A 14329-nucleotide genomic window follows, 5' to 3' on the forward strand; every position below is an offset into this window, starting at 1 on the left:
GACGAGTCGCGTACATTTTATGCCACGGTACAAAAAAAAGAGAACGTTGGTCGTTGGAAGAAAAATTTTATAAATAGAAGGAAAATGGAGAATATGGATCGCACAGATAACGAAGAAAGTGGATTTGTTGGAAAAACCAATCGGAACGCTGATTTTTCACAGCGTATCGAAAACACGCGCGTCTTTTAATTTTCGCGCGAACAAACAGCAGGTGATAAACCTGATGATAAACGTTAAAAGCTTCAGCGGATAGACGCAAGTTCCGCGGCGCGAATAAATGCGTCGCCGAGGGATATAGATTATAAATGGGGAACAAAATGGATGAAACGGAACGAATTTCACAATTTTTTTCGGTGACCGCTCCCACCGAAAACTGAATTCCCCTCGCCGCCCGTTCATTTAACAAACTCGTGCGTACTTTTTTTCCACTATGGTTTCATTTATTTTGTATATGACAGCAGTACGATCTGCTTCGTTTCTTCTTATAACAAGAAAAAAAAAGGCGAAAAACATTAATACTTCCTCTTTGTCGTCATACTGTCTGGAAAATCGCTTGTATAATTACAACTCGACACGCTTTCGATATATGAACAAAAAAAAAAAAAAAGAAAGGAAAGGAGACGAAGAACAAAAAACGAAAGAGAGAAAATAAAATGAAACACACGCTGCTGCTTTCTTTCGCCGTTTCACAAGACACACGCGTGTTGAACCAAGCGATCGTCGCTCGTTCACGTAGATACTTTTGTTTTAAGATCTCTGCCCTTAAGTTACGCTGGCCGCAGCCTTAATCTTAAGCAACGATTTTTCGATATCTTTTACACACTAGAGGTTATCCCTCTTTCTCTCTCTATCTATCTATCTATCTATCTATCTCTCTCTCACACTCACTCACTCACTCACTTTCATATTCATTCTGCCGTCTAGTGCTCGATCGAATTCTTACGTAATATGTATATCTGTATAATATAATAGTATATTTTCTCTTTGAAAAGTACATAATAAACCGTAAGCTGAATTTTGACCGGTACAATAAGTCTGAGATGATTTGTTCAACGAATCGAGCACCATGATCGCGATTCAAACGAGAAAGGACATCTAGAACCGTGAATTTCACTAAATGAAATGACCGTCGAAACGATGTGAAATGATCGTCATACGTCATTCAATGCGCCGATCTGATTGTACTTGTTCGTTCTCCCTTTCGGTCCGCTTAACATACAGGGTAAGTACACGAGTGAAGCACAACATCGTCGGGTTCTTCCGATCGTACACGGATCCCGGTGATCGTTGTATGCTTGATTCGCAAACATCAGAATGGCGTTTCGATCGCGAAACGCTTGTTCCTGGCTCGAACACGTTCTACATCTACTACGTTGTATTGTCACTATGTTAATAAAGCACTGTTACTTCGATCATCGGATGTAAATTTTGATCGTAGGCCTTCTTTCGATCGCTTCTTTCGAGATAAATTAAGTACTCTGCGTGGACAACGTCGTTGAAAATCCTCGTACGATCACGCAGGCGCGAGAACGCGTTTCAAGTCTTACTTCTAAATATTAATATTTAACTGAAGTTGGAAGATACTTTACTTCGTAATAGAGAGATAAAATTTCACAATAATTATTATTAACATTTTAGACAGGTGGAAAAAGTCGATAGAGTCAAGTTCTACGAAAAATTGTTATCGTCGCGCCGCGTGTTGAACGTGACCATTCAGGTTGTAAGCCTCGAGGGCAGCCGATGGAATCTTATCGCTAAGTATACCAAGTATGAAGGCACAAGTTCAAGGAAAGTATCTGTCGCGAAGTTCGACCACGGAAATCCAACCACCGCACCGGATGGACGACTTGCCGACATCCGGCAACGCCTCTCCACGCGAACGATACGCTCCTCCTCCGTTAAAACCATCCAACTTTACAAAGATTTCACGTAGTACATCCTTTTGATTCTTTACGAATCGGTGAATCGATCCGAGCCATTTCAAAACTCAACTAGCTATCCGTCTGTCACGACTTTGCTCGTCTTCTTATTCTTGATTTAAATTCAACCTAAACCCTCCCAGTTCTCTGTTTCCTCCTCTTCCCATCGCGTTCTCTATTTCTTACTATCGCGTTTTTTCTTTTTCTTTTTTTTTAGTTGAACACGGAACACGGTTGTTGCTAAGGCACGAAAATTCAACGATTTCTAGTAACGTTCGCCCGATTGACGCAATTGACACGTTGTCCCGTGGATGAATTCGTGTTTTGCGAGCAAGGCAGAGAAAAGAGCGGGATGTATCGCGACGATACGTTCATACATTTTTCATACGTTTGGACGTAGCCCGAAGATTATCGAAGTGGAGGAGGACATCGTCGAGTCGTGCGCGATGTGCCGTTTTTCGAAACACCTGTCGCCTCTTACTCGTCTCTGTCGATGTTGATCAACCCCATAAGTCGATGCGAATATCTTCCTCTCTATCCCACTTTCTCCTTAATTCAATGCACGAGTCTGACTCGCGCGTTTCTTCCATTTCTATCGTATTTATACTGCTATCCTATATAGGAATTCAAGAAACGCCTTCACGGTTTCTTTCGGATGGCTAGTTTGGTATTCCTGGCCAACAACGAATCGTTCAGGGGATCGTTCGAGGCCATGCATCGAATCTGATCGCGACTACGTGCCATTCTACGGAATCTTCTCCGTTCGAATGGATCGAGGACTATTGCGTTACTGCGATCTCGCGAGCTTCGCGTCGTAAAGGCTATGTAAAAAGGACGAAGACGAAGGAACGGGAATATCATTTTGGAAAATACAGGCTTAATGTCGATTACGTGTTATCGACAGCTACGCGTTTTATCGTTCGCGCCGTGGTGATCGTTGTTACGTAACGCGCGAATCGAAAGATCGCTGGTAATCCATCCGACGCGTTCGCGCTACGATTATTCGCTGCTGCGACGCGAAGATCTGTTCCCTGTATCGAAGTTTCGCGTTTCTTGGATCCGTGGCTCGTTCTCTTTTAGGTTGGGCGCGAGAACCGGCATGTAGAAGAGCAAGCACCGTGAAAACGCGAGTGTTTCGACGTCTAATGCACGAACAAAATATCGACGAGACAGCTAATGATATTCAGAGTCAGCTACGAACATCCTCTCCCTTCGAGTTCCTTTTATTTGCCATGTAAAATTGATTCTTAGCAATATCGAGGCACACGAAGAAATTGAAAATACGTATAAATAAAATTGTAAGAAAACTATCGTTGAAAGTCTATGACAAAGTTAAGGGCCAGCTGAGAAGATAAAAGAAGCGTTTGCCGATGTGAAAATTTACGAAAGCTCCGATACGCGTGTCCATGGACTTTCGTCCGGCGAGTCAATAAAATCTTTGCTATTCTTGTTGCCTTGCTGGAGTTCATCCATTTCTTGCTGCTAACTTCTGACCTACAGGCCTCACACGCCTCGACTGAAACTACTGTCTGCTTCGTCGTTGGACTGTTTCGCCTCCGAAGCAAGGAGCGTCGATGAGACGCGATTTCACCTTCGTCTCTACTCTATCGCGCTCTCTTGAAGTGTATGCAGATGAGAGTACAAGCCATCCGCTGAAAGTAAATCGTCGTGAGTGCCCATCTCCGCGACGGTTCCTTTTTCTAACACGCAGATCACATCGGCGTTTCTTATAGTCGCCAAACGATGCGCTATGGTGATGCACGTCCTGCCCTCCATAGCCTTGTCCAATGCCGCTTGCACGACCTATACAAAATTATCGTTGAATATTTGACTAACTTATCAAACACCTAAGTTACAGTACCGTGCAAAAGTCTTCAATTGTCTATCAAACGCAAATGTTTGACTTTTATCGATGAATAGGAAGGTATTTGATGTTTTAATTCTACGTTTATTTGTCGGAAAGCAATAAATCGAAAAAATACCGTTTGTCTCAAACGATATCGATTAACTTAAGATATGTATTTTACAAGATGTTTCGAAAATACTGTCAAATAATTTTCTAACGCTCTTCCTCTTACTGTAATTCTGTTCATTCTCTTACTTTGTATTCAATTTTTAATGTTCATTTATTTCTAGTTCAAACATTCGACCAAATATTTCCAAAAGCTAATAACTTTTACACGATACTGTGTTTTGATTTTTCAATAAATTTATCAATAAATTCGATGAATTTCTGATCAAGGTTAATATGTATTAGGTCGTCCGAAAAGTTTCTTTCGTTTTATAAGGAAATAATGGATGCACAGCATTTGTCGTTTTATATTATTTTATCGAATTACGTATGATCCATTTTGTTCTATCAAGATAGAGATCACGACGTTTGACAGATTAGGTTTCATGTTTGTATAAAGATACATCGTTGTAAAGCACGTATCTGTGAAAGAAAGACACTTTTCCGACAACCTAATATATTATTATATCTCTGAAGACCAAATAGATAACGAAAAGACGTGGTTTTTAAGGATTTCTGATCGAATAAACAACGCGTACAATGAAACCTAAATGAAACCTATTTTCCTATGGAGAATGGCACACCAAAGAGGAAAACACGGTAGTCAGTAAGCAGCCGCGAAACAATAATTGCCATGAAATTCGTTCGGCACGGGCGAGCCGCTTTCCGTCCGCGTGGACAACAATCGAACTCCCTCTCACCGGTTCAGGGTATTTCCGATTGTTACCATAGATAATACTGTTGGATTGTCCTCGATTGTTGGCGATTTTGAGAGGACCGCCACGCTACCACCAACCTAGAATAATCGATCTTCGTGGCTCTGAAAATTAAGCGTCGAATCGAGATAATCGTTCGACAGCCTTTCGAACAACAATCGCGTTTCGGAATACATCAGCAACGAAAAATACAACAAGCGACGAAATAGACATTGGATAAATCACCTTAAACTAAACTGCGAATATTTATGCATTTGTGAGAAACTATTTAACAATGCAACATATAACATGCAAAAGTATCAGATTAAGCAAAAGAGTCTGTTGTTTCTGCCTTTTGTGTTGATTTAACCGAAATATTTATCGATTAGCCTCGAATATAATATTCACTGTTACTTATCCTTGTCTCTCATCCATCTCTGACAATCTATCTATTCTGTCTATTGCCGATATTAAACATTTTATAAAGATGTACTTTATTGATAAAAATGTTAATTTCTTCGGCAATCTCGTCTCGCTTTTTCGTAGCTTATGTTTCGACTATTAAGACACGTAACGTATAAATTTGCAAATACGTAAATAAAATCTGATAGAACTTTCCGACCGATTTAACGTACAAAATATCTGAAATAAAGTACTCGTTACAACATTCAGTGTGCCAAACAATTCTCCATTTAAATTCCATTTCCTTGCTTACGTTCGTAAGAAAAATCTGGTAGAAAGTCTGACGAAAAAGATCTCCAGTGATAACATTCGCGCATGCAAATTCTGTTCCGCCTTTCTTTATCGTTTTTTCTGTTTTCCTTCATTCGCATCCGTGTATAGGTGATGGAAGGCTGTTTTTTAATTGTACGGATTGTCAACAGAGAAAGCGAACAGCAAGATATAATATCGTTGTAATGAGATACGATGGCTGAAGCAACGTTTCAATCGTTTACGGTGCCCGAAAACATATGAATTTTAATTTCGGAAAAATTAGCATGTAAAGTATGTCCGTCGCATTGCGTGATGCAGTACGACGGGAGAAACATGGCCGCGGCGTATCTTCTTTCTTTTTTTCTTTTTTCGTCGACTTTGGCTCGCGCGTTTTTTTTACTCGTATTGTTCATTAAAATCCATCAGGTTCCATTAATATTCATCAGCCGGTGCGGTATACTCGTAATACTAGCGTTAGTTTACGTTGCTTAACCTCCGCTGTTATTCACATTCGTCGTTCATGGTAACAAACTATTTTGCTGTGCCTTTGGTGCTAGATTCTCATTAAACATCGAAAACCCACGGCTGACATAAACGAGAAAATTTCGCGCGCAAACTTGTCCTGTGCCAGCTTCGTGTAACGTTTTAAGAGATTATTTAGACATCATGTTGCGAGATAAACTTTGCTAATATAAAGTATCCGCTTTAGATTAGCATCATGGTTAATGTAGTAATATTTATGTAACCTACTTATTCGGTAATACGACACAAGAAATTCCGAAGCAATTAGTTATCTCGAGCAACGAATAAATTAAACATTAAACAACACCATCTCTCTGAGTTTACGTTTCCTTTGCAAATTTTTCATAAGTATCATCTTCGGCCAAGTTACGAAGACTCATAAGCTACATCCAAAGGAGAATTTTCAGATGCTTTTATTCGAGAACGAAGGTGGATTGCTGTTCAAAGGATATTAACGACGAACGGAAATGATAACTGGGGCTTTCTGATAACTGGACATTTCAATTTCTTGTCAATTTGACAAACCGTGTTTTCCTTAGTAACCTCGAAATATTGACTCGAGGGCCTAAAGATGCAAATATAGTCACATAATACGCAAAGCGATATAAAATATTCAAAGTATAATACTTGTTATAGTATTTAATAAATATCGCAATTTGCATCTCTCCTAAAAATGTGATGTTGCATAATAATTCGCTGTCTAATGATAACGAACATCTGTATAAAATTTCTCAAATGTAATCGTACTGCTTCGATCATACAAATTTCCTGGTGGAACGTCGCGTTAGACAATGACGACGAAAAATGGCCCATCAAGTTACGAGGCTGTTAATTGGTCACGAGGACGAAACAATGCAGCGCGGTGGTAACGAGACTGGAACGCGAGGCTTTTGTCCTCGTGAGAATTCCTCGCACTTCTTCTGCCTCTCTAGAGGAAGGTTGGTCATTTTTTTCGCCGGCTTTCTGCTTCTGTCCGCGACTAAAAAGCGCCACCGCGTTCCATCGCGTATTATATTACTGAATGGGCGCCGCATCTACTTCAGCCTGATTTCACGACCCATTTTCTCGGTTTGCCTGCGGTGTTTCTCGCCACCATCTCGACGACGGTTTTCGTCCACGGTATTTCTCGTTTAAGCGATTCGCGGAAATACTTTAGAAGAGGATGAACATGCACTATGCATGCGGTAGACGAGAATTGTTGAGACAACAAGGAGATGATTTTAAACGAGCAAACTTACCTTCTCGCTCTGTGTGTCGAGAGCAGATGTAGCCTCGTCCAGAAGTAGAATTCGAGGATTCCTGACCAAGGCACGCGCGATCGCGATACGTTGCTTCTGTCCTCCGGAGAGCTGTGTTCCCTTAGAACCTAACCTAGTGTCGTATCCCTGTAACCAAGATCGAATAACGTGTTGTTACATTGCTTAATATGCAACTTTCTATCGAAACGATTCAAATTTCCATTGGAATTATTTTGTGTTACGTTGCATAATGTAAAAGTTTCGTTAATTAGTTGGTGTTATCGCGATCGCGTGATTCGAGAAAGTATTGACGTTTCAGTTATATGGAGAACTTTCGTGAATGTGTTACGCGTGTTATGCAAAACTTTTAGAAACTTCATTAACGCTGTAATGAGACACGTTTATTGTCGCCTTGGTAAAGTTTGAAACAAACCCGAAAATGTACACGCGAGTTAGAAACGATAGTTTGCAAACACGGGATTCGCGTTCAAGTCTCGCTGGATACTAAGGCTTATTAATTAATACAATGAATATTATACTATTTTTGTGGGTTATATATTTCCAATATATATGTTGTAAGTTTCTTTTTTTATATATATTTTCATATTCATTTCAAATTCGACCAACATAATTATGGTAGCAACGATGTTTCATCACAGTGCTAACGAAACTTCAACATATAATATATTTATAAAATAGTACTAGAAGAGGTGAGAAAAGAAGGGACGCAGATAGAAACAGGAGAGGAGCAAGAAAGGATGACATTAGACTAAATTATAGAAGAAAGAAGAAAGAGAGAAGCAGAAGAGAGGGGGGAAAGGATAAGGGAATCCAAGTATAATATACACTACAGAAATATAGTCAAAGAAAAATTACCAAAGTACTTAGAAGGGAGGATGAAGTGAAAGGACAGAAAAATACTGGCAAGATTCAGATGCGCAAACGAGATCAAAGCAAGGGAAGACTGGAAAGAAGAGGGGGAAAAAAGATGCAGACTATGCAGAGGAAAAGAAGAAAACCTAAGACATGTAATAGAAAAATGTGAAATAACGGGAGGACCAAAGGACATAGGAAAAACGCTAAACGAGACTGGAGAAGGTTTAGCAGAACTGAAAGCGATAATAGAGAAGAGAAGGGCAAACGACAAGAAGGAGGCACAGCAAGGAGACTAAAGACCAAAGTTGCAATAATTTTTAGTCGTTAGTTGCTAATTTATAGTTCCTAATTTTTAGTTTTTAGAGGTAGAATAAGCAAGGTAGTGCAATAGAATAGAGTGGAAAAGAGGGGAAGTAGACATGTAAGAAGAGAAATAGACATAAGAGATGACAAAACCGAAAGTTCGTCCAAAGCCGAAAGACACCGACTAAGCAATAATAAATAAATAATAAATAATAATAATATTTATAAAAATACATCCATTGTAAATCTTCAAATCGCTGTACGTAAAAATATATTTCCTTTGGTAAACGATCGACTAAGATCTTAATCCACGACCAATGAACGAAGCACACGAAGCACTACTGTATTTGTCTTCTCTGAACAGCTAAGCTCCGAGAATACCAATATCAAACAAGAATTGTGCTACTCACTAGTGGTAGAGAGCTGACAAAGCTATGTATGTTGGACTTCTTAGCGGCTTCTATGATTTCCTCCATCGTTACAGTTCGGGAGTTGTCGCCATAAGCAATATTCTGTGCGATCGTTTTATCGAAAAGTACTGGTTCTTGACCGACCACACCAAGCTGAGATCTCAGATTGCGCAACGAAACCGACGAGATGTCACGCCTGTCCATTGTCACGGTACCAGAAATCGGGTCGTACAATCGTTGCAACAATTGGATGCAGGTGGATTTGCCACAACCACTTTGGCCTACCAGGGCGACCATCTGGCCCGGTTTCACGATTAGATTCAAGCCTTGTAAAATTTGCATCTCAGGCCTTGTCGGATAATGGAACTCGACTTTCGAAAATTGAATCAAGCCGTCCGCTTTCTAAAATTATACAAATTTCTGATTCTAGATAGGTTTTTTACTCTAATCGAATGTAAAGTGAAGAAAAAATGAAAATTCTTGAAAGATAATAACTTTTTCAAAAGCCTGTCTCGCCTCTCAATTATACTGCACTTTTAAAAATAAAGTCCCCAAACTTTTCTTTATCTAATTCTATTACACGATATCCGATATGATAAACTGCTTTTTCAATGTTTAACCAGTGATGTATTTACGTTGACACGGTTCTATTAAATAAAGCTATAGCGTGAAAGAATATGCGTTTTATGTTAAAACTGGAAAACATGAAACGAAGTTCCTATCTCCAGTCGAATCTCGTACACTTTCGCCACGTGTGATCAAATGAGAAAATGAAATTATGCATGCAAAATGTCTATGTAAATGTCGAAATCTAAATCTAAATCTAAACGTTACTTATAAATTCGAGTATCGCTATATTAATTCGTTGAACTACGTTTGTATCAGATAGAAACAAGAAAACGGATTCAACTGAATGCATTATAAATATTTGCTAATCAATCGAATTATACGTGGCAGTCGCTTGAGTAGGATAAATCCGAAACATCGTATCGTTTATTTCGTATCGCTTCATTAAACAGTTTGGAATTCTAGAGGGATAATCGCAACCCCAATCAAACAGAGTTTCCCGTTTTGAGCTTAATTAACGTGCATAGCCGGAGGCGTTGCTGTCGGTACGTCATAAATTCGTCGCTTTGCTAAACAGCCGTAATGAAACCTGTCGAAACGAGACATTTGGCCAGCTTTGCCCATCTTTCTCTATACTTTACACATGGCGTTTACTTTCTTCCTGATAAACTCGCAAAATAATTGAACTACGTTGTTTCAACCACAGCGATATAATTGATCAAACACCTTATTACTCAATATATCCAACAACGCAACATTAACTACGATAAGATAAAGCTTCCTATTTATAATCTCTTATCAATATCGCGCAATCAGAGTTATAAGCTGACTTATAAATCGTGCACTCACCCAATCCAGATCTTTGTCTTCCGAATCCGGTGGCGAGGTGATCTCCGGAACTCTGTCTAGAAGCTTGAATATCCTTCCGGCCGAAATTTTCGCGGTATTAAAATTGGGAGCGAAGGCAAGGGCTTGTCCCAACATCCAGGATCCAAAGATCAACGCTTCCGACACTTTGATCACGTTCTCGTACCTCAAACCTTCGGTAGCCACCAAAGCACCACCATAATAGAGACTCAAGGCATAACCGAAGAATGGTATGGTCTGACCGCACGAGAATACCAATCCCCTCAGTCTATTTCTAATTCTTGTCGCTTTAGCCACGAGATCCAGTTCCACACAATAACGCTGCAAGAAGGCTTCCTCTTTCCCAAGACTGGCTACAGTTCGAATGTTCGAGATTGCCTCTATGGCGATTCTCGTCGCGGCCTCCATCTTCTTCTTTTCTTGCAGACCTTGGCCGCTCATCACTCTCGCCTCGAAGAAGACTGCACCCAGCACCAAAGGTATCGAGACGACGGATACTAACGTCATCTTCCAGGTATAATACATGGATAATCCGATTCCAAGGACTAAGGTCGACAGAGCCTGAAGAATCGCACCGACACGTGTCCCCGTTGCACCCTGGACAGCACCGGCGTCTGTGGATAATCTGGCGCAAAGGGCACCCACGCTATTCGTGTCCTCGTCGTACCAGCCCATTTCCTGTCGCAGCATCGCGGTGAACGCCATTTTTCTGATCCTCGCGGTCATACGCACACCGGCCAATCCGAACATATACATTTGCAGGAAAGTACCAACACCCGTAACAACTCCAACCACCAGGAAAAGAATCGAAAACTTGACGCTCTCGTTGCGTACTTCTTCGTCATCTTGAAGACCCAATACGGAGTACACTTCACCGAAGAGAACAGCGAATGCTGGGAACGAGGCGCCCACCATGCCTGCTGCTAAACACCCTGAAACATGGCAATTATTGTTCATTAGTTTCGTTCAGTAGAACTCTTTGAATTGATAAAATTGTACGATTTATGATAGGCGAGGTATCCAATGAAGAGATGGATTATTTTTGTTGTTAGATATCATGAAGTATTGAAATGTAATTTCTCTTGATAAACGTGTTAGGATTGCAGAAGCTGTAGAAGTTAAAAGGATTTTATCAATCCATGGAGAGAGATTGATCGTTTTTATTGTTAAACATCTTGAGATATGGGAATTTCTTCTTCTTTGTCGACTTTGTTGAGATTGGAGAAATTGTATGATGTAGAAAATTTTTGTTAATAGACAGATAGATTGATTGTTTCTCATGTTAGATACCCTGAAGTATAGAGATTTCTGTTTTTCTGTCGATAAATCTGTTAGAACAGTAAGAGTTGTATGGTCTAGAAGAATTATATTCATCGGTAGAAAGACTGATCCATTTTCTCGTTGAAGATGTACGAGTGAATGGTTAAATGAATAGTAATCGAGCTAACTATACCGATCAAATTGTAAGGCCATTCCGGTTTATTGAGCCCGAATATCCTCATCATTGGCGCGTCGTACGGCTTCTCGTGTTCCTCCAGTTGATTCTCCGAGCACTCAGATGCGCCGGCTAACGACAACCGATGAGAGTGCATCGACAGAGTGGAGAATTGCCTCTTCAACGGTGGTTTCTGCTTCGGTATGGCTGCGGTGACCGTCTTTGCGGCTGATGCCGTCGCTTTCGCTGGAAATTCAATCGACACGAAAGCGTAACATCATGCCGTCCGATGTTAAGGGAAGAAAAATATTACATTTTTATTATCTTAAACTCTGGGACGCTCCCATCGCTCTCAATAATACGTGAAAGTCTATAAAACAAGCTCTTCCTTTTTTTTTTCTTTTTTTGCATAATCTGAAGATCAAGTAACGATATTTAAATTATAAACCAGTCACGATAATATAGCAACGAGACTATACAATTACAACGTTGATACTTTCTTTTTAATTCTTTTTTGGTGGAACTCTAAAAAATGAAAAAATACTTAGTTGCTCAAGCTACAGTAATACGTTATATAATACGTCTATACATTAAAAGCCTATTTATACGAATCGTATTTATTCGAACGAAATTTTGGTTGGCGATTAGATAAACTTCTGCGTGTTGAATTTATTTATTTGAACATGAATTCCTATTATATGAACGAGAAGTAACAGATGGTGGGGGAGAACGAACGAACTTTAATTATAGAAACTCTAATCCAGTTATATGAACTTCACCTATACAAACTATTTTGCCCCGAAAATTTCGTACATAAAAGCAATTACCTCTAGCAGTGGCACTGGCGTCAGCAGAGACCAATCCGTAATAATGATTTTTCAGGGCGAGCAGTTCCTCGTGCGTACCCTGTTCAACCACCTGACCCTCCTTTATAAACACTATCCTATCAGCATTTGTGATTGTCGACAGCCTGTGAGTGACGACGATCGTTGTTCTACCCTTTGACGCCGCGTCCAAAGCTCTTTGCACAGTGTTTTCGCTATGAACGTCCAGAGCAGACGTAGCTTCATCCAATAAAAGTATAGCCGGTCGTCTAACCAAAGCTCGAGCAATCGCGATCCTTTGTTTCTGTCCACCGGACATTTGCGATCCTCTCTCTCCCACGGGACTATCGTAGGCCTAGAACGAAGACCGTTGATAAAGATTCTTTGATTATTTCACAAGAGTTAATCAATGTGGACATTTTGACAACTTTAAATTTTAATTAACATGTGGAGGATAGATACTTATGTTTAATCAAGAATAAAAATTAATGGATATTTAAATGAAACAAGTTTTAGGTATAACCATGTTCGCCGATAATTATCAGGAGAACACCGTCCGCAAGTAATTTGCCTATTCGATTGCCATACTCGTGGAATTTAATTAACGAAATTACGACGTGACACGTCTACGGTGTGTACGTACCGTGTTGAGATTTAATAAATTTACGAGGTACATCACTTCGCGTACTACAAGTTAAGTCGAAAACAGCAGGAAAATATTTGGTGTTTTATTTAAATACGCATAAAGTACTTAATACGATTTAATAACAAACTACATGCTATATACTAATTTCTAATTAAATATATGTATATTGTAAATATGTTTACAATTGCTTATTTTATGATTTCTCGTGATAGTCTCGTTAGAAGTGAAATTTCAAAATGCTTCATAAAACACGTGGATATAAAAGTTTTCCATGGTAAATTTTAATATATATACACTGAGCAATGTATTCGAAAATAGATTTTCCTGTGAATAAATAAATAATGTATTTAAAAAAATCACAATGCTAATACCGTGTGTGCCGTGTAGAACCGACGTAATTTGCGTAACTATCTAATATATCTGATCTCGTAACCAAAGCTTCCATTCATATAAAACCCAATATTGTTCGTCCATCAACGTGCGTGCAGCAAACGGTGCTCGGTTTTCCCGGGTAAAATTTCACGTGCACGATCGTGCCGCATCGATCCGTAAAATAAACTGCCTGGCGTGCACCATAAACTGGAAAATGTCTGGTCCACTTGTTTCCGCGGATCGTTACGGTTCTAAACGCGTCGCGAGACACAACGGATAAAGGCCAAACACACGCGATACACATTCACGACGGTATATACCGATGGGACCGCGGATGAAACCATCGCGAGCATCGAATACACCTACCGATAATTCGGTAATAAACGCCTAATCGTTGACGCAGCCGTAATCTGGGATACCGTTATTTGCCCGGGCACGGTTTAACGGGTGTTTTATCGTCTGTTTGCACGCGTGTTTCGCGGCTTGTCGCTCACACCTGAGACTATTGTTAGCGCGTTACAACGAGCCGAATTTGTTGAGGGTCAACATGATCTCGATATACAATAGAAAGACTGATAATAGACATTGTTCGATGCTCATAATTTGTCAAATTATTAGATTGTAATATATGAATTATCTACAGTAGAACTACGTTTATTCGCAGAACTCGTTTATGTAAAGAAATTCAGACCCGAGCTCAGATATACGGACTTATAAGCGAGCCTCTATTATCCGAACTGAGTATTTCCTAAGAATCACTGATACATTAGGTTGTCCGAAAAGTTTCTTTCATTTTATGAGGAAATAATAGACGCAAAACGTTTTATATTATTTTGTCGAATTACGTACGATCCATTTTGTTCTGTTGAGATAAATACCGCGACATTTTACAGACTTGGTTTCACGTTTGTATGAAAGTGCGTTGTTGTA

At 39.8% G+C, this 14329-nt stretch overlaps 1 protein-coding gene across 9 annotated transcripts in view; it reads right to left on the reverse strand.

Moving 5' to 3' along the window:
• Nucleotides 1-418: 418 nt before the first annotated feature.
• The window catches only part of Mdr49 (Multi drug resistance 49), a 75435-nt gene continuing 61524 nt past the window's right edge, over nt 419-14329 (reverse strand). For all 9 annotated transcript variants that reach the window (XM_069115313.1, XM_069115317.1, XM_069115311.1 and 6 more), the window contains 6 exons: nt 12385-12736; nt 11576-11803; nt 10105-11054; nt 8689-9090; nt 7100-7246; nt 419-3722 (listed from right to left, as the gene is read on the reverse strand). In XM_069115313.1, coding sequence (XP_068971414.1) covers nt 3519-3722; nt 7100-7246; nt 8689-9090; nt 10105-11054; nt 11576-11803; nt 12385-12736 — 2283 coding nt within the window. In that variant the 3' untranslated portion in view covers nt 419-3518. The remainder of the gene's footprint in view (nt 3723-7099; nt 7247-8688; nt 9091-10104; nt 11055-11575; nt 11804-12384; nt 12737-14329) is intronic.

This window comes from Bombus flavifrons, chromosome 6 (assembly GCF_040668555.2).
Source record: "Bombus flavifrons isolate JBK064 chromosome 6, iyBomFlav1_principal, whole genome shotgun sequence".
Lineage (NCBI taxonomy): Eukaryota > Metazoa > Arthropoda > Insecta > Hymenoptera > Apidae > Bombus > Bombus flavifrons.